Below are 23713 nucleotides of genomic sequence, written 5' to 3'. Positions count from 1 at the left end.
AAAATAACATAATGTGCAATGGACAAGATACAAGACAAGGTACAGACATATAGTGCAATAACAAACATGGAGTGCTACAATAGAAACATATAAATACAAAAAGTGTAAATAGAAATGGAGGAAGTATAAACATTCATAAAGTGACAGTGCAGTGATTTGTGTATAGTTTGAAATGAATTACTAAGCTCACGAAACTTGGCCAACTTGTGTACTCCATCATAATCTGCAATAATACTGGTTTATGTTCAAAATTATTTTAAGTCTGCTCTGCTCTTCCAAGCAGTGATAATGTAATTAGACAGATAAAAACTGTGATAAACTCTCTTTGATAAGTTGCACATCTGTAGTATGTTGCATAAGTCTACCCAAAGGTTTCTCAAACTGAACAGAAATGTTACAGGTATGAAAATAGACTGTCTCCATTTTAATCATTTATGTATTTGTGAGTGGTAAATAAAGGGTTAAACCTCTGTGCAGCTTGGTAGGATCCCAGCTGAGTGTGTTACTGGATGGTGAGGCACCTGTCCCTGCTGTCATGAGCTGATGTTAGTCAGCCTACACAGTTTCTCTGCACCAGCAGCACTCCTGAAGGCTGCAGCAGGATCTCCGCACCAGCAGCCTTCTCACACTCACAGCCCGGTAAGTCACTGTCACAAAACTTTTCACTACTTTGCAACACCATCATGGTGGTGATCATTTTCAGAGGATTTTTCTGCAACACGTGATTTATTTGTTTTAAATTTTGGTCCTGCAAGACTTGGTTTATCTAATTGAGAATGGAGCACGAAAATATTCTTACTAAAAATCAATAGTTTTGGTGAGAGAATCAGTGCTGTAGACACTAAAGTCACGGTTCTTGTGTGTGGTTTTTATTGGTAAGATAAGTTTTTGTTTGGCTTTTTCTGGAAGTTTGTCTATTACCCACAACTTCAAACTATAGAGTTCCTTACAGAAAATATACCAATTTTTCCCCTTTTTCAAACTATACCAAGGACACAGATGTTGTGTGTTTTGTTGCTGGTTAAATAAGCTCAGTTTGAACAAATTTAATTTGTTTTCAAATTGCAATTTTTGTCTTATTAACTGATCACGAGTGGAAAATCAGGGTTTAAGTCATGTAGTGTGAACTACATTTTAAACCCCAGTATATGTCTGCTGATGGGAAGCTTTTCTTAAATGGTCTGTCCTTCTTTAAAGTCTTAAGTACATCAGAAAATGGGAGATGTTGAATTCTTTTAGCAAAAATATGATATGTCCTCACATGATATAACATTATAACATGCAATAAAGACACAAGACAGATATATTATTAAAATAGAATAAGTTAGTTCCATCCGGATTTCATTTAACAGTATCTTTAAAACTATTAAAAGGAGTATTTCACAGGCATACCTTTAAGAGACTCAACACCACTGCTTCAATCTGCGGTAATTTTGAGATATATTTATTTTGAATTACTAATATTACCATAATAAACACTGATAGATCTATGTCTTTAGCAAAATTAAGTATATTTCCCTTTAAAGTGTTACCTAAGGCAGACGAGCGTATTTTCAACCTTGCTTCCTATAAAGAGAAATGTGTATGAACATTTGCATGTTTCACACTCGCATGATAGTTTATTGCCCTTTGAAAAATACTGCGGAAAAACTAGTTGGATGTTGAAACATTGCTAATAATTCATGGGACTGAGTGTGTTGCTGTCACATTATTTTCCCACTGAGGTTTTTGCCACGACCAGCTGTGCGTGTGCAGTACCTGGCGTGGTTTCCTCCACCATCACGTTTTAAACACAGGGTTTTCCCCAGGAATTTATTTTAGCTGATGTGATACTGTAAGCCACCCAGATCATAACACATCACCTCTTTTGGTCAGTTAATTTAGTACATAACGCCCTAAACAATAGTAAAGACATAACTTTGGTTTAAGAAATTGGCAATTTCTACATACATTTAGGAACTAAACTTAAAAAGTGGTAAATGACTAAGTTGGTCATCAGGCTAAATTCTGCCAAAAAACTATTAAATATACGACTCCTCTCTGGCCTTTTTTGGAGTATATCACAGGGCGCCGTGGTCATGGAAACCCTGGAAAAGTCGTGGGATATTACAGTCACATTTAGTGGCCTGGAAAAGTTAAGGTTTTTCACCCTATCCCAGTGAAAATTACACCTCAGCATACACTATATGACGTTTGCTGTGCGTGAGACCCTGACATATACATTGCTGATTGATTTTATATTATTTTGCGTCACATAAGTTGGTAACATATTAGTAAAGGATTGATTTCCATCAGATCAGTGTCATCTGATATGGTTGTTTTCTGCACAGGAGAATGGAGAGAGCCAATCACATCAACATCGCAATGATAGAAGATATCGGCACCAACGGGACAACCAGGTCAAAGGTCGTCACAGCCATGGACCAGAACAAGCAGCCGTGTGGCTCCACTGTGAGCTTCCATAACATCCAATACAAAGTGCAGCTGAAGAGCGGCTTCCTCTGTAAACGGAAAACCAGTCTCAAGGACATACTAGTTGACCTCAAGTCAGTTGTAAAGATTGTAAAAGCTCTTTGTCTGTTCATCTTTGTCAGTCATGTCTGTATGTACACATCTTATCACCTCACACGTTAGTATCCTGCACCTGTTGTGGAAAACAGTATCCAAAAATACATAGATGTTTTTGACCTGTGGCACATTGAGCAGTTGTAGTTTTCTCTAATTATTTTCAGTAGAAAGTCAATTAAATTTTTAGTGATACGGTTTTACAGATTGTTGCTAATTTATTCTTACTTAACCAAACACACACTCAAAACTGCCTCAAATAAAGTACGAGCATTTTCTAAGCAAACAAGCCAAAATACGTCATTGACTTTCAGAAACACATAGTTCAATTGATAGTTTTTGGATCATTATAAATATATATTACAATAAATCTAAATTTGGGAGACTGTGTTACAGTTAAAGCAATCCAGTATGGCTCATTGTATCCTTACCCAAAGTAGAACAATAGTGAATGGACTCTTACACTTGTTTCTTTCTGATGGTATTAAACACAGCTGACATTTCCCATGGAAGAATGAATAATTTCACACAAATTTCTGGGCCTTTTCCCGCTTCAGTGTTAATTATATGATATTAAGCATGGTTTCTTGCATATAATCTCTCTGATGCACTAAAGAGCAGTCTGCCAGGGAAGCGAATTAAACACTGTCACGTGATCCTTTGTCAGGCTTTTATTCAAGTCTTTTAATTCCATTTTATATCACTGACCCTTTTCTGCTATTGTGTAACTGTTCGCTCTGAAGTCCAAGGATTTGCTTTTCAGTTTTTACACCTCAGTATAGATTCTTTTTTGTGTGTATGTGCAGCATTTAAGACATGTTTATGATATCTGTGCAACTGCAAAATCCTTTCATCAACATTATTCTATTTGGGATGAGGGAGGGCGGAAAAGTGTTAAGAGAAAAGATCATATTAATCCACTTGTTTCACACTTCTAACATTTGTAATTGCAGAAGTGATATTGTGATGTGGAAATCTTAGATTAAACACCATAGGAATTAATGCAGACCCTTTAAATATGTCCCAATCTTTGCCTTTGAATTATTTTTTTCATGTTAAACTGGTTACATAGAGCTCTGTGTTATTGTCTTGCAGTGGGATTATGAGACCGGGTCTCAACGCAATTCTTGGACCTACTGGGAGTGGAAAATCTTCGTGAGTATCACACGGATCTTCAAGAAGAAAATGTATTCAAAATAGTCACCTGCATTTGTTGTCGATATGATTGTTAAGTGTTGTTTTTGTTCAAAGATTTTTGGACATTCTGGCTGCAAGAAAGGATCCATCGGGTCTCTCAGGGGAAGTACTCATTGACAAAGCACCACAGCCTCCAAACTTCAAGTGCCTCTCTGGCTATGTGGTTCAGGTGCATTTGAATTCATACATTTACTTAAATCTGCATGCACTGATTTGTTTGTTTTGATCACTTGTTTGTGTCCACCTGATATTTATGTCTGTTACTCACTCCCTGGTTTGGTCTCTACCAACTCTTGAGACAAATAACCCCCCCGTCTACACATATACAGGAAGAAGGAGCTCTCTCAAACACACAAATGATGCTCTTACCATGCAAAAGTTTTCCTTTCACTCCTCATCAATAACGTTCCCATTCAAAATTGTCCCACCATCTGCTGGCCTGACCGGGCCTGAACCAAAACTGTCGTTTATGTCAGACTTTAAACCAGGGGTGCTGAGGTGGACCAAATAACACTGGGCATAGCAGACGGCCCAGTTCATTCTTAAAGTACTGCAGCAAAACTATGTTGTAACTTTAAGTGAAAAGAGGTCATTAGATTAGTGCTAGCAGCTTTAAATACAAAGTTTGCCACTTTCTAAACTCTGTTAGGTCGACAATTCTCTGCATAACAGGTCTGTGGAGATTTAAGCAACAAAACAAATGATCCTCTCTGTCTCTGACCTTTGACCTCAAGCTCTTGTCTCCCTTCCTAGGAAGATGTGGTCATGGGCACCCTGACTGTGAGGGAGAATCTGCGTTTTTCTGCAGCACTGCGGCTGCCCAGCTCTGTGCCTCAGAGTGAGAAGGAGGCTCGAGTCAACCACCTCATTAAAGAACTGGGTCTCACCAAGGTGGCTGACTCCAAGGTAAAGATACACACGTCTGAATGACTTATCCAACCTTCAAGACATGAGGTGAGAGTCAGGACAGACTGATGTTGGTGTTTTCCTCAGGTGGGCACACAGATGACTCGGGGAATCTCTGGAGGAGAGAGGAAGAGGACAAACATTGGCATGGAGCTGATTATTGATCCTTCAGTTCTCTTTCTGGATGAACCGACCACAGGACTGGACGCCAGCACGGCTAACTCTGTCCTGCTGTTGTTGAAAAGGTAATAAAACAGCTTCTCTGTTATTCTCCTGATTTTATAATGGATTATATTCAGAGTCGAGTTTTAAGCTTCATCCGTGCCCTAAAACTACACTTACATCCTATGAAATGTAATTTAACCTTAAAACAAAATTATATGTACATGTATATGTCTTTTTTTATTTAAATCATTTTATTTGTCACATGAAATTAGAGATGTACCGATACCACTTTTTCCTTCCCGATACCGATTCCGATCCCTTAACCTTAGGTATCTGCCGATACCGAGTACCGATCCGATACAGCGTGTTATCGGAGGCATTTCCGATACTAGTATCGGTATCGGTACAACTCTACATGAAATTATATGAATACAATTTCAGTGAATGTAATCTCTCAGTTGCTTTATTTGTGCATTTAAAACGTTTTGGCCTGCTGTATCTACAGGGAAAAAAGGCCATTATCTGGGTGGTTGGGATCTTTAATGATTCTTCCGGCCATATATTTGCAGTGCCTACCTGGTGTAAACGTCCTTTAGGCAGGGTAGAACAGCACCCATAGTATGTTCAGCCGAATGAACCGGTCTTTTCAGGGCCTTGCGGTCCTGTTCGGTGCTGTTTCTGTATGCTCTTGATGATGCAGGAAGAGAATTCCTCATTATTTGAAGGGATATTTCACTTTTTTGGTCTCTGTCCATTGTATGTATTGCAGCACTTCTTTGATTTTTTTTTTTTTTTTTTTCAGAGGAAAGGATTCTGGCTTTAAATGCGTCATTTAAATATACATTTCGAGCCTAATAGGCTTCAATCAATCAGCCAGACTTTACTTGTATTGCACACTAGTGTGCAATATATTGTTTTTTAATTTGTATTTCTTTTTTTTTTTATCATCATCACCATGTCAGCTTGTGCAATAAGCACATCATGAGAGACTGGGATATTGCACTCAGATTTTTTAAGTTAGTTGAAAAAGAGTATCAGTAGAAAAACTTCACTTTGAAATGTAATTATCCTTTATTTGTTGGCGCCTTTTGTGTTTGATTCAGTGTTCAGTTTATTTAATATAAGAATGTTAGAAATAATTTCCTTTTAATTTTTTGAAGTCAACAATCAATTTGTTGTATTTTAGAAGTATACTGAAGACAGCAGAATGGCAGAACTTAGCACATAAGAAATATCAAAAATCTTGTTCTACCACTTTTTTTTTTTTTATATCAAAAATCTTGTTCTACCACTTTTTTTTTTTTTTGCAATTACAAGGCATCTTTATTGTTTTTATATTAGTTTATGTTTTACTATGTGTCTTTTCAGGATGGCCAGTCATGGAAGAACAATAATCATGTCCATCCACCAACCACGATACTCCATCTACAGACTGTTTGACACTCTGACTCTGCTGGTGGGTGGTAAAATGGTGTACCACGGACCAGCGCCAAACGCTTTGGACTACTTCGCCAACATTGGTGAGTATGTGGAAAGTTGTTATCAATACAACATACCATCTGACATTGTTATACCGTTCCTGATGTTTCTAATGTCACCTGGAAATAAACATAGGTGGTTGTGCAGCTTTATTCTCATATATGGCAGTAAATAAATCAGGCAATTAAAAAAACTGTCTTGATAAAGCATGTTCTGATATTAAACACTGATCATTGTGATCTGTGTCTCAGGCTTTCCCTGTGAGCCCCACAACAACCCAGCAGACTTCTTTTTGGATGTTATTAATGGAGACTCCACGGCTACAACCATGACCAAAGTGCACGGCTCAGAAGGTAACACCATTCATACACCGTAGCATGAATACTGCTGTCAATATGGTGTCTTAAGCAAGAATTTGTTACTGCATTGTCTATTTCTCCCGTAAGATGTTTTCAGAAACACATTTTAGTGTACTGTTCAGCTGTAAAATGAGAAAGTTTACGAGCCAGCCTCCATGTTGGAGACAGTTGACTGGAGTACCAAGCACCCGCCCCAGGCTGGACCAGCTATCTCATTTTAAAGCTAAACAGGACACTAAAACATATTTCTGAAAACAACTGAGACCAAGATTTTGTTAATCCAGTGCTTTATGGGATTATTTGTGTCTTTGGGGAAGACTGTTTACAATTCTTCAATCTGTGATGTTCCTCCTGTATCTCCTCTGGGCAGATTTGGACTTTGAGGATTTCAGTGGCTCCAGGCAGAGCATCGAGGAGCGCCTGGTGGAGGAATACAAGAACAGCAGCTACTCCAGCGACACGAGAGCTGAGCTGGACCGCATCGTCCAGGAAAAGAAGTGTATCTCATGTTCAAAGTCCCGCACCATCACCTACAACAGCTCCTTCTTCCACCAGCTACGTTGGGTTCTTAAGAGAACCTTTCAGAACCTCATGCTGAACCCTCAAACATCTGTGGCCCAGGTATACATCACCATTACTCATTTTAAACACAAAACTCATCATCTGTGGTAAAAATATGACAATCATGAATTTAAAGTCTAAAGCAGGCTGTATAGGTTGTAGCTGCTACTGTAGGAATGTGCGCTCAGCACTGGGCCTGCTGTGGTAGTCCGCCCGACCACACACACACACACACACACACACACACACACACAGTGACAGGGCTAACTGTTGGCATCACAGCTAATGTTGTAAATTATTAACGGGTTTAATGTTTCGGTGTTGGTGTTTTTGTTCGGGACTATTTAATGGCTCGGTGGTGGATGTTGGTCACTGCTGCTCTGTTAGCTTGTGCTAACAAGACGGTTTCTGAATTGTCCGTTTGCCGGAGGAGAGCAGCTCTGGAGATGGCAGCAACAGAAAGTTTGCTGATCAGTCAGAGGGTCCTGACAGTCCAGAATCAAACCTCTGGCACAAAAAGAATTGAATGCAGGTATTGTCTGACTGGAGACGTTTCGACACTACATCATACGAAGTTATTGGGGCGGCAGTAGCTCAGTCCATAGGGACTTGGGTTGGGAACCAGAGGGTCGCCTGTTCAAGTCCCCGTCCGGACCAAAATATGGAGCGTGGACTGGTAGCTGGAGAGGTGCCAGTTCACCTCCTGGGCACTGCCAAGGTGCCCCTGAGCAAGGCACCAAACCCCCCAACCGCTCGGAGCGCCTGTCATGGGCAGCCCACTCTGACATCTCTCCACTTAGTGCATGTATAGGTCCAGTTTGTGCATGTTTGTGTTCAGACCTATATGTAATTGACAACAGAGTGAAAAATTGAATTTCCCCTCGAGGACTAATAAAGTATATAAAAAAAAAATTTTTTAAATAATAAATTTCAGTCGATACCTTAAAGGTTAAGAGTACTGATACTCAGTATTAGGTAATTTATTTGAAGTAAAAGTAATTTTTGGTTGGCAGCAGCTACCGTACATCTCCAAGTGTTTTAACAATGGCACCCCTGTTACAATTTGAATAATTCATCCTCTAAAACTCATAAACAATGTACAGCATAGATTTTTTTTAAAGTTTTAATTCATCTGATGTCAAAGTCTCAAGACAGTTAAGTAGGTCCTCATTTTCGTGACTTTAATGTGCCTCAGGTCTAAGCCTACAGCTCTAAATTATTGATCTGATAACGTCTCAATTTTTGGTTTTTATGTTAGTTTAAACATGTTATTATCACTTTTACTTTGTTCAAACAGTCCAAAAAGTGACAAAAGCAGAAAAATAAGCAATGTTAGCGCTGTTATCATCTTGAACAGGACACAGTGACAGCACTTTGGAGGGGTCAAGACTTAATGCTCTCATTAGTAACCCCATGGCGGCAAAATGCCGTCAGAAGTCTCCTCACTTTAGGAATTATTAACAGCTAATTGGCCCTAAATAAGTCAAAATAATCCTACAAGAGGGGCTCTAGGTGGAGTGGGCGCGTTAATCGGCTTTGCTGACTGTTGTGACCCCACTCTTGCCTCTTAGGGCCAGGATCTGAACTGATATCATATCTGACCAAAGCCCCTTGGCCCCGGTCCTGGACTCATCACATGATGGCATCATGACCTATCACTCCACTGCCCCGCTTTCACATGAAGGGCTGCGGGGAATGAGGTGAAAGAGGCTCAACCTTAATAGCTTATCCCTTCACCCTGGGAACCGCTTAGTCCCGTCATAATCTGTAAATTGTTAGGATTAAAACTTGTGTCGCTTTCACTTTTCTCACTCTTTTCTGTCGTCCCCCCTCACCAACAGGTCTGGTTGTTCTCGCAGATATGCCGGTGTGGTGGAGGGGAAGGGTGTCCACTTGACCCCTGATCCCCAGAATCTGACTTTTCTGTCAAAGAGGACACTGTTTAGGTGTTATTTCCATTCATCTAAAATAATTTATAACAGTCCACAGTTAGAAGAACTGAGGCGACTCCACTGGTTGCAAAAGAAGTCTGATTTAATAGAAGTCTATGAGAACATGGCCCCACTTCTCACTTGATTTATTACCCCAATAAACATTTTCCTAATGAGTTGATGTTCTCAATCACTAGTTTTAAGTCTTCTTCAATGCAGCATGATGTTCATTTTGTATATTAAGGTCCCACGTAGAGTAGATATTACAATAAATCAGGGTATGCTTCAGGGTGTGGCTACCTTGTGATTGATGTTTAAGATGTGTAAAGAGAACTGGACACAGCATTGGGGACTGGGCCCTGTTCATTCCTATGAAAGTTGGTCAGTGGCGCATGAAGCCAAAGAAGTTAAACTTCCCATGTGTACAATCACCCGGATCTTCCGCATTGTTGGGTCCACAGAGCAGACGCACTAGAGACTTTGCTTGCCAAGTGGCTAACTTCCAATATAGCCCTCCAGTAACTTGAATGGTGATAAGATGATTTAATTGTGCGGCTCTTCTAGACACTGAAATGTTATTGGACTAATGTATGCGAATTGTACAAGCAGGTCTTTCTTGATGGTTGTCACTGCTTCTATTAAAGTCTCTCATGTTTGTGTCTGTGCAGCTGGGAGTCCACATTTTCCTTGCCCTCATCGTAGGCGCCATTTTCTTCGGGGTCAAAGACGATCAGAGTGGTATCCAGAACAGGTGAGAGACTTGCTGAAGTACATGCTGCACATGCCGTCCGAAATCTGCTTTTTTTAACATCCGAACACCCAACCTGATATATTTACTGTGCACAGAGGGTGGTAGTTGCTATCGTGGACAACAAGGTCATGTCCTCTGTGTTTTATGTTGGAATCTGTGTTTTTTAGCAACCTGAGGAAAAATTAGATCATTCTACAATGAAAAACTAACACAGTGGATTTTTTTAGGCTGATGTAGAATTTTTAATACTCAGTGCACTTAAATTTGGCTTCATTCAGGCATTAAAACATTTTGAAGACATTTTAGACATGACTTCAGTAATTAAATAAAAATAAAGAATACATTATGTAATAATAAACAAAAGAACACCCAGCTATCACTAAACTGTCATTTGAGTAATTTACCTAATCTCACAGTTTTCCTCATTGGTGCAGACCTCCTCTTCCTCTTCCAGGGAAATTATACTAATTTAAAACTATTCACTGCAGCAGGGCTGACTTGTCTAACTTCAGCAGTATGACGGCTATAATAATCTGTACATCTGTCATAATGTGCACACAGGGATAATATTTAGATCATGTGGCTGTCTCTCATGGGCATATTGATTATTGCAACATGTTTCCTAACAATTGTTCAGGTTTATAAGCCAGTCACTTGCTTTTAATTCCTGCGTAACTAATCCTCTTACTGTGTTTTATTGGGCACAACCTGGTACTCACAAGTCCAGTGAAGCACATCAGAAAACTCAATGGTCTCCCTCTTTCTCTCTGTGCATGCTTCAGTGGAATATAAGGACCTAATGTCATTATATTCATGGTCAATGCATAGGCAGTATGGCAGACTGTGGTGAATGCGGCTTAAATGCCTCAAGTTATTCAGCCGTCCCTCCTTTTCATTGGGTGCAGGGCTGTAGTGGAGTCAGTCACCTTTTAAGTCCCTGTATGTACATACGGACCACACCACATTAAGTACTATAATCTGGCTGTTCTTTAGCCAGCTCTCTCTTTAGAGTCAACTCTTTGTTAGCATAATAGGCAAAGCTATTTAATTTACATAACATGTCTCATTAGAGTTAAACTTAGCTGTAGTGGAATATAACTAAGGACAGTTTTCATGTACTCTACTTAAGCACAGTATTGAGGTACATGCAGACTAGTGAGTGTTTTGATTTTATGGGATTTCTACTTCTTTAAGACTACTAACAGAATCTTTGTTCTTGTTTGTATTTTGTTACCTTTGGACAGAGCCCGGCTAGCTGTTTCCACTCTTTGTGCTAAGCTAAAATAACCAACTGTTGGCTGTAGCTTTATATTTACTGTACAGACATGAGAGTGGCATCAGTCCTCTCATCTAACTCTCAGCAATACAGTGAATGAGCTTATTTCCCAAAATGCTAAACTATTCTTCTGGCGGGCAAGCAGTCATAGCCAGTGTTGTGCAAGTTCACACAAAGTTTAGTTCACACGTTAAAATTAATTAGTTCACACTCATTTCTGTGTGTTGCCTCAAAATCATTGTTGCTGTGGCATAAGGTGGGACTTGTTTTTTCAGACCTGGCGGGCACAATTTGCATAAAATGAGATCTTTTTTCAGTCGGAATCGGTACTGATTTATTTTTACAACTCTGTCATATAAATTATATAAAAAATATCAGCAGCACTGTGCTGTGATGTCGCTGTGATGTCGCTGTTGTCTGAATTGCCACTTGCACTCGTAGCCATGCAGGTGTTGTATTGAAGTCTGTTTCCAAAATAGTGCTTCTCTCCTGTTAAAATGTGGAGAGAAAATAATGATTGGGTTTTGTTTTGCTGTTCTTGTTACAGGATGGGCGCCCTCTTCTTCATCACAACCAACCAGTGTTTCAGCACTGTGTCTGCAGCTGAGCTCTTCATCATCGAGAGGAAACTGTTTGTGTATGTAATCTGTCAGCATGTCGTACAGGACAGAATCTGTGTGGATGATGCAACATAAATTTGGATTAAGTGTGTAGAGCTGGGATTTGATTTCTGTTTGTGTTTTCTTGTGACAGGCATGAGTACATCAGCGGCTACTACAGAGTGTCCGTCTATTTCCTCTCTAAGATCCTGTCTGACATCACTCTGCGCACCATCACCTCCCTCATCTTCAGCTGTATAGTCTACTTTATGATCGGTAAGACTGACTGATCTACAAACTCATTCATCTGTGCAGTGCTCGAGGTTTCAATATTTGAGCAAATACTGAATTTAAATGCAGATAGCTCTGTGTTTAATCTTTAGATAAATGTGTGTGTGTTTGTGTGTGTCTTCACTCAGGGCTTAAATCCACCGCTGCAGCCTTTTTCGTCTTCACGCTGACAGTGACTCTGGTGGCCTACACAGCCACAGCCATGACCATGGCCATCTCAGCTGACCAGTGTGTCGTGGCTCTTGCCAACATTTTCATGACCATCACATTTGTCTTCATGATGGTGAGAGACAGAAAAACACTGAGATGCACCTAAATATGTTTCAAGTACACTCAGTTGGAAGTTAGTATAATTAATTGAAATAGAAAGCTAGTTTCTGATAGCAGGAAAATCACAGGTAACACTAATAACATTAGTTTAGGGCTGTTCAGTTTAGATGTGTCAGTGCAGCTTTTTTCTGCTGTGACGTCAAAATGTCAGCTGTTAAAAAACCTTGAGTTTGTGTTGTGTTTTCAGATTTTCTCAGGTCTCCTGGTGAACCTGCCCAGCATCATGGATTGGCTGGCCTGGCTGAAGTACTTCAGCATTCCTCGCTACGGCCTCGCAGTAAGTCACAGTAAAAGGAAGGTTATGACAGGAAGGACTGCAGTGAAAGCAATAATACCTGTATGTTTATAGTTATAGAGAAAGGAATTGATGCCACCAAATTATATTTTTTCTCTGATGTTTGTATGTCGTGTCTTCACCAGTGTGTAGGCACCTGATAAAATACTGGGATGTTCATTTGCTGCAAATAATTTGCCTTGGTATTTTGGTGCAAAATAAACAAAGTAAAATAAAAATGGTCATAAAATAGAAATTTTAAGTTAAAAACATGTAAAATATATATCTGTTTTAAAATGAAAAGAGCTGTACAGTGCACATTTTGTAACTTTGATATCTGCTCAGCATTCATTGATGATGTCATCTCTGCTCAGGCTTTGAAGATCAACGAGTTTGTGGGTTTGAAGTTCTGTGACGAGGCTGTGATCCGAAACACCAACATGTCGGCTACAGTGACAAACTGCAGTGTGAGCACAGTCGGCCTGACGTGAGTAGACCTGCAGTATGACATTTCTAATCCAGCTACTTCACCATGCCTCATTTATGAACTACAAAACAAACAGCTCAAACATTGACTTTAACATTGTAATTAAGCAGTTGGGACTGGTGTTATTTCAGATGTACAGGTGAGCAGTATCTGGACTACCTGGGAATAGAGTACACCACCTGGGGACTGTGGGAGAATCACGTGGCTCTGACCGCAATGACCTTCATATTCCTCATCATCGCTTACCTGAAACTCCGCTACATCAAGAAGTTCACTTAAATGTGTGATTATGTATCTTTTATTGTTGTCTTCAAGGAACCAGGCAGGTAGATGTTCAAAAAGAATTTCACCAGTAAAGGAATAGTATGACATTTTGGGAAAGACACATACCTTCTTTTTACATGGAGTAAGATGAGACGATTGATACCACTCTATCAGGCCAGTTCACAGAACAGATTGAGGATATTACGCAAGTGATATCACAGCGCAAACATGCCCATAAAGTCATTTTAGGTAGTTGTTATCAGGATGCTGTGTGTTCAAGTGTTGATTTTTCTGATGCGTTTTGGTTTTAATTAGAGGAATTGACGACAGATTGATTGGCTATGTGTGGTGACCGCGATCGGTACTCAACATAGCAGTGATAGCTACTGTGCAGACTGTGGCTCCAAGTGATGTCACCAGGGTAAGATGGCAGTGGCTGTACCCGCGATATTTTGGCTTCATTTTTGTACAGGGGGCGTTAAGTGGAGATGCGGTGTCCATCTTCATATCCAGTCTATCGTTACCACGAACTTTCTGAAGATGTTAATAATTTCACATAAACTGCGTGTGGCTCTTAGAACTGATTTTTGTGAACTGTTTTTCTAATGAGGCTTTTTTGCAATTTTCCACCAAATATATCCATATTACCTAATTCACATACGTGCAAACAGAAAAGGAGCACCGAGTGTGGAGTGTGAGTGTGGGGCTAGAGCCAGGAGGCAGGAGGCAGTTAGCTTAGCTTAGCGTAAAGACTTAAAGCAAGGAGGAAACAGCTGACTGACTTAGTTCGAAGTTCATTAACAGATCTTCCACAGCTAAAGCTTACTCGTATGTTGTTTGTTTAATCATTATACAAACAGAAATGTAAAAAGCACTTCTGCACAGCATTTCTGTTGGTTGCCTGGAAACCTCACTGTGACAATAAGACTCTGGGAAGTCACTGTGTCTGGCTGTCATTTGCCAGGCAATAATTACAGCATGTATCTCAGTATTAAAACACAGACTGCTGGTTTAGCTTTAGAGCGTATTTTTTAACTTTGACAAGAGTCAGGCTAGCTGTTTGCCCCTGCCGCCAGTCTCTATGCTAAGCTAAAGTAGCCTTAACACAATGTTTACATATTATCTCCTTATAAAGTTGTTATGGTGAACGTGTTAGCAAACAGTAGCCTGTTTACTCATCCAGCAGTCTGCTGTGTCCAAAAGTCATGGCATGAGAGTCAACCATAACAGTAAAGCTGCGTGACTTAAAACCAAAACCAATTACTTTCTAACAATGTGTTTCATTCTTAAATTATAAAAATGTTAATTAGCTTTAATTAGCAGTTTTAATGAACAGATATGAGTATTGATCTTCTTATCTTACTCTAAGCAAATACACAATTTTTCCCAAAATGTCAAACTGTTTGAGTGTGTCTACGTTTTGCACTTAAATACTTGGATATTCAGTACAGGTAAAATACATACCTGAATGTAAACATTAGCGTAACTGTCATTGGTGAAAACCATGTGTCTCTGAAAAACTTTTTAGGAGCTAATAATAACAGTGTTCTTTATTTTTCACAGTGTTGAAGTGATTTTAAAGCCCGACAGAGAGTTTTCTGACAGTCGTTTCAAGATTTTCACACAACATTGACGTGATTATGTGTGATGTGTTTCTTATTTATGAATATTTACATTTACCGTATTATTTTAAAATCAGATTATGCCTTTTTTCAGTACTTTTGTAACTCAGTAATCCTGATTATTCAACTTTTGTACAATTACTGAATTTTTCTTAACTGTAATTGAGCGCTGATTTTTTTTAATTTTTTTTTTAATAACTGTAGATATTGTAGAAAAATATATCACATACATTGTTAGTATGTGTAATTTTTTGTTGTTACCAAAAAAAAGTCTGTACACACATTTATGTTCTGATGCAGCTTTTTGAAAACATGTATAAACATTTTCACTTAACGTCAGACTTTGCGTTTTTCTTTCAGTACGGTGTGTTCTGATGTTGACATACAGCAATTGTATGTAAGTGTCGGTAAAGTTTTGGATAATTATTTTATTTAAAAAATACTTGGCAACACTTTACAGGTCTGTAATTTCAGGATAGTTTCCATGGAAGTTTTCTTAAAGGGGTTCTTTCAACAACTAATTATAAACTATAAACTTTAAAACTGCAGCTAAATACAGCGACCAAAATAACATAATTTTGTGTCTATTTCTGTAAGTGTTACTGAATACTTAAATTAAATAGTACAGTATTTGTACATCAGCAGACACATTTTTGAACGGATTCCTGTGGTGTACATTTACAGTCGTAAATTTAATGTTGCATAACTTATCTAGGGTATCCTAGGGCCTAAAATCAAATAAAAGTATATTTTTTTGATCATTATACACAAAAACTATATTATTTCACTAGGTTTTATATATTTGTACAACTATAAGCATCAGCAATGAAGGAAATGTGATCATAATATTATAAAAGAGCATTTACATTCAATAAACTGCAGATGAGGTCAGTAGATCACATTGTTCTGTACACCAGGAAAAGGCATTACTGATTTGGCTCTGATTAAAATCTAATTTAAAAAAAAAAACAAGCTTATATTTTATTAACACTTTATTTGGCATAAGAGATTTTTAAAAAAAGAAATAGATTGTAAAAAAGTAAGGCACAGGAGAAAATAATAATAAATGCATGGGTTTCCCATGAACACTAGTCGCACTCCAAATCGAAGTTTGTTTCAAGTTACAATATGTATCATAAAATGATGATAAGCTATTTAATCTGAAGCTTAATTGACGTACAGAGGATGAGTAAATATGACAGAATGTGCCACACTTGTACCTACTGCGTATTAAAATGATGAAAGAACAAATAATCAGCATAATTAACAGTCAAAGAAACTTCTTTTTGGTGTTTGTGTAAATGCTGCGATGTGTGAATACAGTAATCAGAAGCAGGTGAGATATTTCTCATGTAATACTAAAATCACGCTGAGTGTGCTGAGGATGGTGTGTTATATGAAATACTGTGGAACACTGCTGTAAATCCTTCGTAAAAGTCTCTACCACACATTCTCATGTTTCCCTTCATCATCCTGTGAAAGTAATACTTGATAATAGCTTTAGTGAATACTCATAGATGTCTCACAGAAGAACTGTCAGTGCATTGAAGTATCTGAGGTGAGGTGCGTTTGATTCTGTCACCTCCTTTGTAATGCTACTTTGTTCTGCAAAAATGGTCCCACCTCTTCAGTTACTCGTATCGCTGCAGGGAAACTTCAAGTGAAGAGTTTCTTGCCAGAGTGAAATATCCTTCATCGGGCCAAGTCCTCCTCACACATGGCTGCTCCCGTTTGTGTCGAGGCCGTCGGTGGACAAAGAGGAGGATGGGCGAGGCCTTGGGCCAACAGGAGTGGCCGGCTGTGGGTGGCTGACCTGTGAGGCCATATCGTCAGACTCCCAGCGCTCCAGTTCCTCCCTCACCAGCCTCTCCATCTGCTCCCTGTGGGTGTCTGTGTCCCGTCCCACGCGCTCATCCTGACAGACAAAAACAGATTGGAGGAATCTAGCTGTGGGAATTACGTATCTTATGAGATAATTAATTTGTCAGATTATTGTGGAAAGCAGGCTGTAGGCCAGTTACTTAGAGGCCCAGTGTGTAGGATTTAGTGACATCTAGTGGTGAGGTTGGGGATTGCAACCAACTGAAACTTCTCCTGTGTGGCCAACACAAAAATACAAACAGCCCTATCTAGTCCTAGTGTTTGATTTGTCTGTTTTGGGCTCCTGTAGAAACAACATGGCGGACTCTATGGAAACAGATTTGCTTAGCATGTAGATATAAACAACCCATGCTTTATTTTGACACTTCCTTTACCTCACTTCCTTTTCCCCCTTTCCTCAGCACTGATTGGCTCCTTTCACTCTTTGTTCACTCATTAACCTGAGTGAGTTCACCTGTTCACCCCTATTTAAACCCTGGACACCATTTGACCCATTCTTTCGTCATCGTCACATGGGACAAGAGTGCTGGTAAGCAGTTTCTTTCTCTTTGGTTTATCCTGTGTATAATTTTAACTGAGGATTATTTACCCTTATTAAAATGGACATTTATTTAATTTGACTGAAGCTCTAATAGTGTATTTGTTTCTTCCAGATTCAAACCCATGTGTATTTAACATTTAACATTTAACAATCTTAGTGCATATATTTTGAAAACCTTTGCCTATGAGTTGGCTCCTGTGTGGCAGCCTATTTACAAGTGCTCTGTGAACACGGGTAGTATTCCATCGCATATAATACCTGTTCCAAAGTGAAATGTCCAAAGCAACCATGTGATTATCGCCCTGTCGCCTTGACTCCGGTTGTAATGAAGGCCTTGGAAAAAATTGTAGTTCAGGACCTTAGTGAGTCCATGGCTGACAAACTTGACAGGCAGCAATTTGCATATAAGCATAATCGTAGCACAGAAGATGCAGTGGTGACATTGATGCACCTCATTCTGAAGCATCTTGATAAGCCTAAAACGACAGCTAGAGCTCTTTTTCTAGATTTCACATCGGCCTTTAATATGATCCAGCCAGAGCTCTTATTGGCTAAGATGGTTGAGAAGGAGGTAAATCCTTATTTAATTCACAATACCATGCATTCTTCAAAAATAGAGTACAGAGGGTCAAGGTTAACCAGACATATTCAACTTCTATAGTAACCAATATTGGAGCGCCCCAGGGATGTGTAAGCTCTCCATTTATTTTCACACTTTACACTGATGATTGTAGAAATAATGGACCAAATACGTTTATTTTGAAGTTCTCTGATGATACTGTATTGTTGTCTCTGCTGGGGACCGAAGACGACCCCAGTATTCATCAGGTTCATACAGATAGTCTTGTGGAGTGGTGTGAGAAGAACTCACTTATTATCAATGCAAAGAAGACAAAAGAAGTCATTTTTGGTCTTCCAGAGAACTCATATTCTACACCTGTCACTATCAATAACACAAATATCGAACAAGTTGTTTCCTACAAATACTTAGGCATCCATGTGGACGCTGCTCTATCATGGAGCGTACACATCGATTATATCTGTAGCAAAATACAGCAACGTATTTATTTCCTTAGGAGACTAAGATCTTTTGGTACTAGTAAGCCTATTCTGTTATTGTTCTTTCAATCTATTGTTCTCAGTGTTATGCAGTATGGAGTCAGTGCATGGTATAGTTGTCTCTCAGTGCAACTTAAAGCTCGACTGGGGAGACAGCTACGTATCTGCTCAAAGATTGTAGGCCAAACACTTGAGCCAGTTTTTAGAGCTGCATATAATAGACGAATGCTGTCCCTGGCAGACAATATTTTGTCCGACCCGACACGTTTTATTTGAAGAATACCAGTTGCTGCCATCCAACAGGAGATATAGAGTCCCTATAGCTAGATCAAATAGACTGAGGAACTCCTTTATTCCTCAATCTGTTAAAATGTTGAATCAGTCGGGTTTGTCAGGGCAGGGGGGCATTTAATAGCCGCTAGGGTAGGGACCTGGAGGCACTGCAGCCACTTTGATGAGGTTGCATGTGGCACGTCACATGTCTGATGTTGTGCTTTGTCTGATGTGACATTTTGTCTGGTTGTCTGTTATATTATGTTGTTTTCTGTCATGAGAAACAAGTGTCTTGGACGCAAGAAAATTTTCAGAAGTGATTCTGACAAATAAAGTATTCATTCATTCATTCATTCATTATCGCAGCTTTAAGTGTGTGTAAACGCACAGCCACTGACTGTGTCTCTACTGCCTCTCACCTCCATGAGTCCGTCCAGCAGCCTGCCCAGCACATCTCTCCTTTTGAGTTTAGCTCTCTCCATGGTTTCCAGCTTCACGATCACAGCGTCTATCTTGGACACTATGCTGCCTATCGAGTGCTCCATCCTGTCCACACGTCTCACCAGACTGAGAAACACAGAGCGGTTAGTTCCCTTATTATTTTACATGGTAAATGTATTACAGTAAGAATCATTCAGATTAATATGAAAAACTCAAATGTGTGTATATAAACTGCGTATGTATGACTATGACATTTTATTACTCATCAGTTATTAGCTCAGCTTTCATTCACTGATTAACAGTAAAGTTACAGTATAATAAAATTTAATAATAAAAGCTCCATACACTTGAAACTCTTCATAGGAGACACCGCCTGAGCTGCTGCCGCGACGACGAGAGCTGTGGCCGCTGTCCTCATCATCGTCTTCCTCTGAGTCATCCTGGGTGCGAGGGAAGCTCCGCCCGCTGCTGGGTCGGGTCAGCGAATTGCGTTCCAGCTCCAAGTCCTCCTGGCGAGCGAGCAGAGACACACTGAACATCTGCAGGTGCTGTGGCTGAGTGTGAACGACCACATACATGCAGGGTGTGTTGTGTTTTTCCACGTGTTGCTGCTGGCATCATCACTCACTCTCTCTTTCTCCAGGTCGTCTCTCATCTGCTGGTGTTCGTGCTCCGTCAGCTCCTGGTCACCGTCGTGATCATACTTGGCAAAGATGGCTTGAATTTCTGCGTCTGTGTGGCCCTTTCTGAGCAAGGAAAAAGGTCAAAGCACAGTATGAGTTTGACAAATACAGAAGTAAACTCAAATAATATAATAGTTTCGAGTTTTTATCTTTCAGTTTTCTTCACCCTTTAAGATCCTGGCGGAGTTCATCAAAGTTCAGTTTGCCCCCGGCCTGACGCAAACTGTCGGAGATGTCGTCTACTGCCGTCTTCTTCAGTCTCAGCTTCATCAAAGCTTTGTTACAACCCTAAGAGAGAAGAATACTTACATTTGGAGCAACCTAAAGAAGCCGGTTACAGTTTACGGTACACAAACCACACTTCTACTATACTGTGCTTCTGCTCCATTGTCATAAAGATACGTCACTCTGTATCACATGTTGTGAAGCTGACACACTCTGGGTTTCCTGCAGAGAATCAATTTGAGACTTCTACTCACATCAGAGGAAATTATTTCAGTTTTATGAAGTATATCAAGCTTCAGGGAGAACAACTAACCACTTCACTAACACCTTTACTGGCAGAAATCCTGCTATTTTCTAATACTCTTTTCTAATATCTGTTCTCATTAAATTTTTCCAATATCTGTATCTGTGAGTGCGTAGATGCAACCAGACCCAAAAACTGCAATATCTGGAGTAGCTTCTGGAGCTGCTGTCGTTATTGCTGCGGCAGCTGCTGTTGATTTAATGGATTTAATCTGCCCGGCCGACATGAATAATACATGTAGTTCAATACCTTCTTAATGAGATCAGTCATTTCCATCTCAGACCTCTGCTGAGACATGTCGGCCTTCACCTCAGAGTATGTGTCGTTGATGATTGCCAGGAACATGTTCTGTATGGAGAGAATAAGAAAAGGTGTTGTGTTAGAGGGTGTGTGTGTGTAAACAATAACAACAAACGTGACTACACCGGACTCACCATGAGGATGAAGAAAATGAAGAAGACAAAGGTTGTGAAGTAGATGGGTCCGAGCACTGGATTCGCCTCCTCTATTTCTGAGAACTCAAAGTCTCCCAGGATGATGCGGAACTGAGTAAAACTACACAAACAGAAATAACATTTTTTAAACAACAGGAAACATCAGCTGACGGTGGTGTTTGTACATTTGAGGACTATACTTTGAATCACATACATGCTGGCCTGGAAGGTACTGAAATCGTTGACTTGGGTTCCGAACACCAAGTAGGCGAGCTGAGCATACGCCAGGAAGATGATGAAGAACATGATGGCAAAACCCACAAGGTCCTTAGCGCAGCGAGACATGGTGCCGGACAGCTGACTCATGGTCTTATTGAAGTTGATGAACTTGAACAGCTGAGAGGAGGAGCATAATTATGAGGATTAGTGGACTTCACAGAACTGTAGTTGGGTTCTTATCACAGACTGTTTAAGATAATGGACGTAGCCACCATGACGTCATCCACTGGTTTGGCATTTTGGTTGTCGACGTCTTGGATTTTTGGAGCCAGACCATATTTGAACGAGAGGGTGGAGCCATTCCCAATGCTAGCCGCTAGCTTGACTGGCACAGTGCATTTACTGCTATGGTTAACAGTGATAATGCTAATGCTAATTTTTGGCAAATTAAATACAAAATGTAGTTACTGGAAAAACTGAATATCCAACACTGAACATGACTTTTTTAGGTAACCAAAACATTATTATTATTTTTTTATTAACTGCAAACACAGTAATATTGATGGCTATGGCTACACCAACACTCTGTGAATCTGGGGTTACGTAATGATTAACAACGTTGCTGCTGTTGTAGAGACTAGCGACAAGACGACACCCACCTGTCTCTCAAAGTGACCACGCCCTTAACTATGCATGACTTTTAAGTCTTAATAATATTTAAATGGTTGAGTTACTTAAAAAATTACCCCAAGTACAGTTGTCATGAAACAGGAAATTAGCTGTAGAGACCCAAACCTTTTTTTGTTCCAGGCTGTAAACATGTTTACTTGCATATTTTAACATGGGGGTCTATGAGGATTGCCTCGCTTTTGGAGCCAACCTCAAGTGGCCATTAGAGGAACTGCAGTTTGGCACTTAAACATTGGCTTCATTTTTCAGTCCCGTTGGTCGCCAGTTGGTTTTTATGTATACAGTGTGGTATTTTTGGATTGATTATGATGCAAATGGTACAAATTCATACCTTGACCCAGGAGAAAAAGACGATGACCGCAGCCACGTGGTTGAACTGGACCTGCAGGTTGGCCAAAGGCTCAAAGCTGGGGTGAGCGTTGTGGTTCTCCAACAGGCCTTTCAGAAGGTTGCCCACCATGGCTGTTCTGGTTATGTTCATGATTATGGCGACAACACTCAACTGGAGAAAAAGAGCATACAACAAACTTTGTCAGTCTTGTTAAAATTACTATGATCTAACTTTAATAATCCGGAGTACGACTTTGATACACACCACGACAATGAGAACATCCAGACAGTTCCACAGGCACTTGAAGTAATGCAGGCGGTGGATGCGGATCTCCAGCACCTCCTCCACCACGTAGTAGAGGATGAATAGACAGAATGCTACCTCGCACACACCCACAAAGTAGTCCCAGCTGGACACGTATCGTATCAGACGCACTGTTTGGAACTGCCAGGAGGTCACCACACCACCTGTAGCAGGGAACTCCACCAGCAACCTGAAAAATGCATCAAATCATATTAACTGTCCATACTGGCACTTTTATATTTTGGAGATAAAGTTAAAAAAAGCATACCAAACATTCACAGCCTCTGATTCCTAAAATGTGTCGATTTGTGCCATTTATTTGTTACACACTGTTACAAATCCAGAAATAATCATTAGGCACATCCCTGCACTATATTGTAAATGGATACGTTGTGATTGATGAATCTTACCTGGCGATACAGAAAAGGTTGATGTTCCCATTGTAGACAGAGAAGTCGAGAAACACCGCCCTGGTGCCTCTGTCCAGCCACAGATGGTCTCTGAGAAACTGCAGTTGGTTTGCTGACTCCTCTTTAGTACGAGACAGGTCTTTGTAATATCCTCCGCCTCCATATTTAGATATTTGGCCCCAGTAACTGCTCCCATTCATCTCACTCTCTGTTGTGTACACCCACCTGAGAGACACCAGGAAGAGCAGATTTAGGATGTACACATTTGTTGATGTACTAAGATGATACAGCTCTAATGTCCTTTAAATCGGATAATGTAATATAAATTAAATTAAAAGCGTGGGCTTACGCTGTTCCATTCTTGGGGCCGAAGGAGGCCGTGTCCTCGTTGGTCGGGGTGTACATGTTGTAGCAGTCCTGGACCTCGTCTCTCAGATCTTCATGGACGGTGCAGGACTCATTGCGAACTTTGACCTGTCGGAGCCGTGGCACCCCGAGGAGGAGGTTCTCATAGTAGATGAGACTGTGATTCTCAGGCAGGCTCTGGTTGTTGTACCACACCTCCCAGTACATGCCATTGAGGAAAGGTCCCTCTGTGAACTATACGTGTAGGACAGTCAGGATTGCAACACAGAAGAGGCCGGGCGGAGGTTTGTTTGAGGGTTATAGGTACTGCACTTTTTTCCTAGGCTGGAGCAATATTTTCTCTGACATGTGTTTCTACTGAAATGTATTTCTACTAAGATGGAGCCAGGATGGGACGTCGGTGGCTTAGTGGATAGAGCAGGTGCCCCATGCACAAGGCTGTTGCCGCAGCGGCCCGGGTTCAAGTTCAGCCTGTGGCCCTATGCTGCATGTTCTC

The 23713-nt window shown here is 40.2% G+C and overlaps 2 protein-coding genes across 3 annotated transcripts in view; one reads left to right on the top strand and one right to left on the bottom strand.

Annotated features, from left to right (window-relative positions):
- The first annotated feature begins 173 nt into the window (after positions 1 to 173).
- abcg2d (ATP-binding cassette, sub-family G (WHITE), member 2d) lies at positions 174 to 15646 on the top strand. The gene is made up of 16 exons (XM_050044976.1): positions 174 to 639; positions 2331 to 2546; positions 3661 to 3720; positions 3817 to 3931; positions 4516 to 4668; positions 4756 to 4913; positions 6202 to 6353; positions 6564 to 6665; positions 7042 to 7292; positions 9832 to 9914; positions 11738 to 11827; positions 11944 to 12065; positions 12209 to 12363; positions 12598 to 12687; positions 13059 to 13171; positions 13303 to 15646. The coding sequence occupies exons 2-16, from the start codon at positions 2335 to 2337 to the stop codon at positions 13448 to 13450; spliced, it is 2004 nt and encodes a 667-aa protein (XP_049900933.1). The 5' UTR covers positions 174 to 639; positions 2331 to 2334; the 3' UTR covers positions 13451 to 15646.
- Positions 15647 to 16063: 417 nt separating this feature from the next.
- pkd2 (polycystic kidney disease 2) overlaps positions 16064 to 23713 on the bottom strand; it is a 12421-nt gene continuing 4771 nt past the window's right edge. The window contains exons 4-15 of one of the 2 annotated variants that reach the window (XM_050044975.1): positions 23201 to 23451; positions 22852 to 23076; positions 22403 to 22631; positions 22139 to 22309; positions 21113 to 21294; positions 20899 to 21019; positions 20714 to 20812; positions 20102 to 20223; positions 19881 to 19998; positions 19598 to 19758; positions 19231 to 19378; positions 16064 to 16972 (exon numbers count right to left, since the gene is read on the bottom strand). In XM_050044975.1, the coding sequence (XP_049900932.1) occupies positions 16769 to 16972; positions 19231 to 19378; positions 19598 to 19758; positions 19881 to 19998; positions 20102 to 20223; positions 20714 to 20812; positions 20899 to 21019; positions 21113 to 21294; positions 22139 to 22309; positions 22403 to 22631; positions 22852 to 23076; positions 23201 to 23451 (2031 nt within the window). In that variant the 3' untranslated portion in view covers positions 16064 to 16768. Of the gene's footprint in view, positions 16973 to 19230; positions 19379 to 19597; positions 19762 to 19880; positions 19999 to 20101; positions 20224 to 20713; positions 20813 to 20898; positions 21020 to 21112; positions 21295 to 22138; positions 22310 to 22402; positions 22632 to 22851; positions 23077 to 23200; positions 23452 to 23713 lie in introns of both variants that reach the window. The other variant, XM_050044974.1, reaches the window with a different exon arrangement.

Source organism: Epinephelus moara, chromosome 5 (assembly GCF_006386435.1).
Source record: "Epinephelus moara isolate mb chromosome 5, YSFRI_EMoa_1.0, whole genome shotgun sequence".
NCBI classification, from domain to species: domain Eukaryota; kingdom Metazoa; phylum Chordata; class Actinopteri; order Perciformes; family Serranidae; genus Epinephelus; species Epinephelus moara.
Note: the sequence above shows the minus strand (reverse complement) of the source record. Positions and strands in the feature narration are given on the sequence as shown.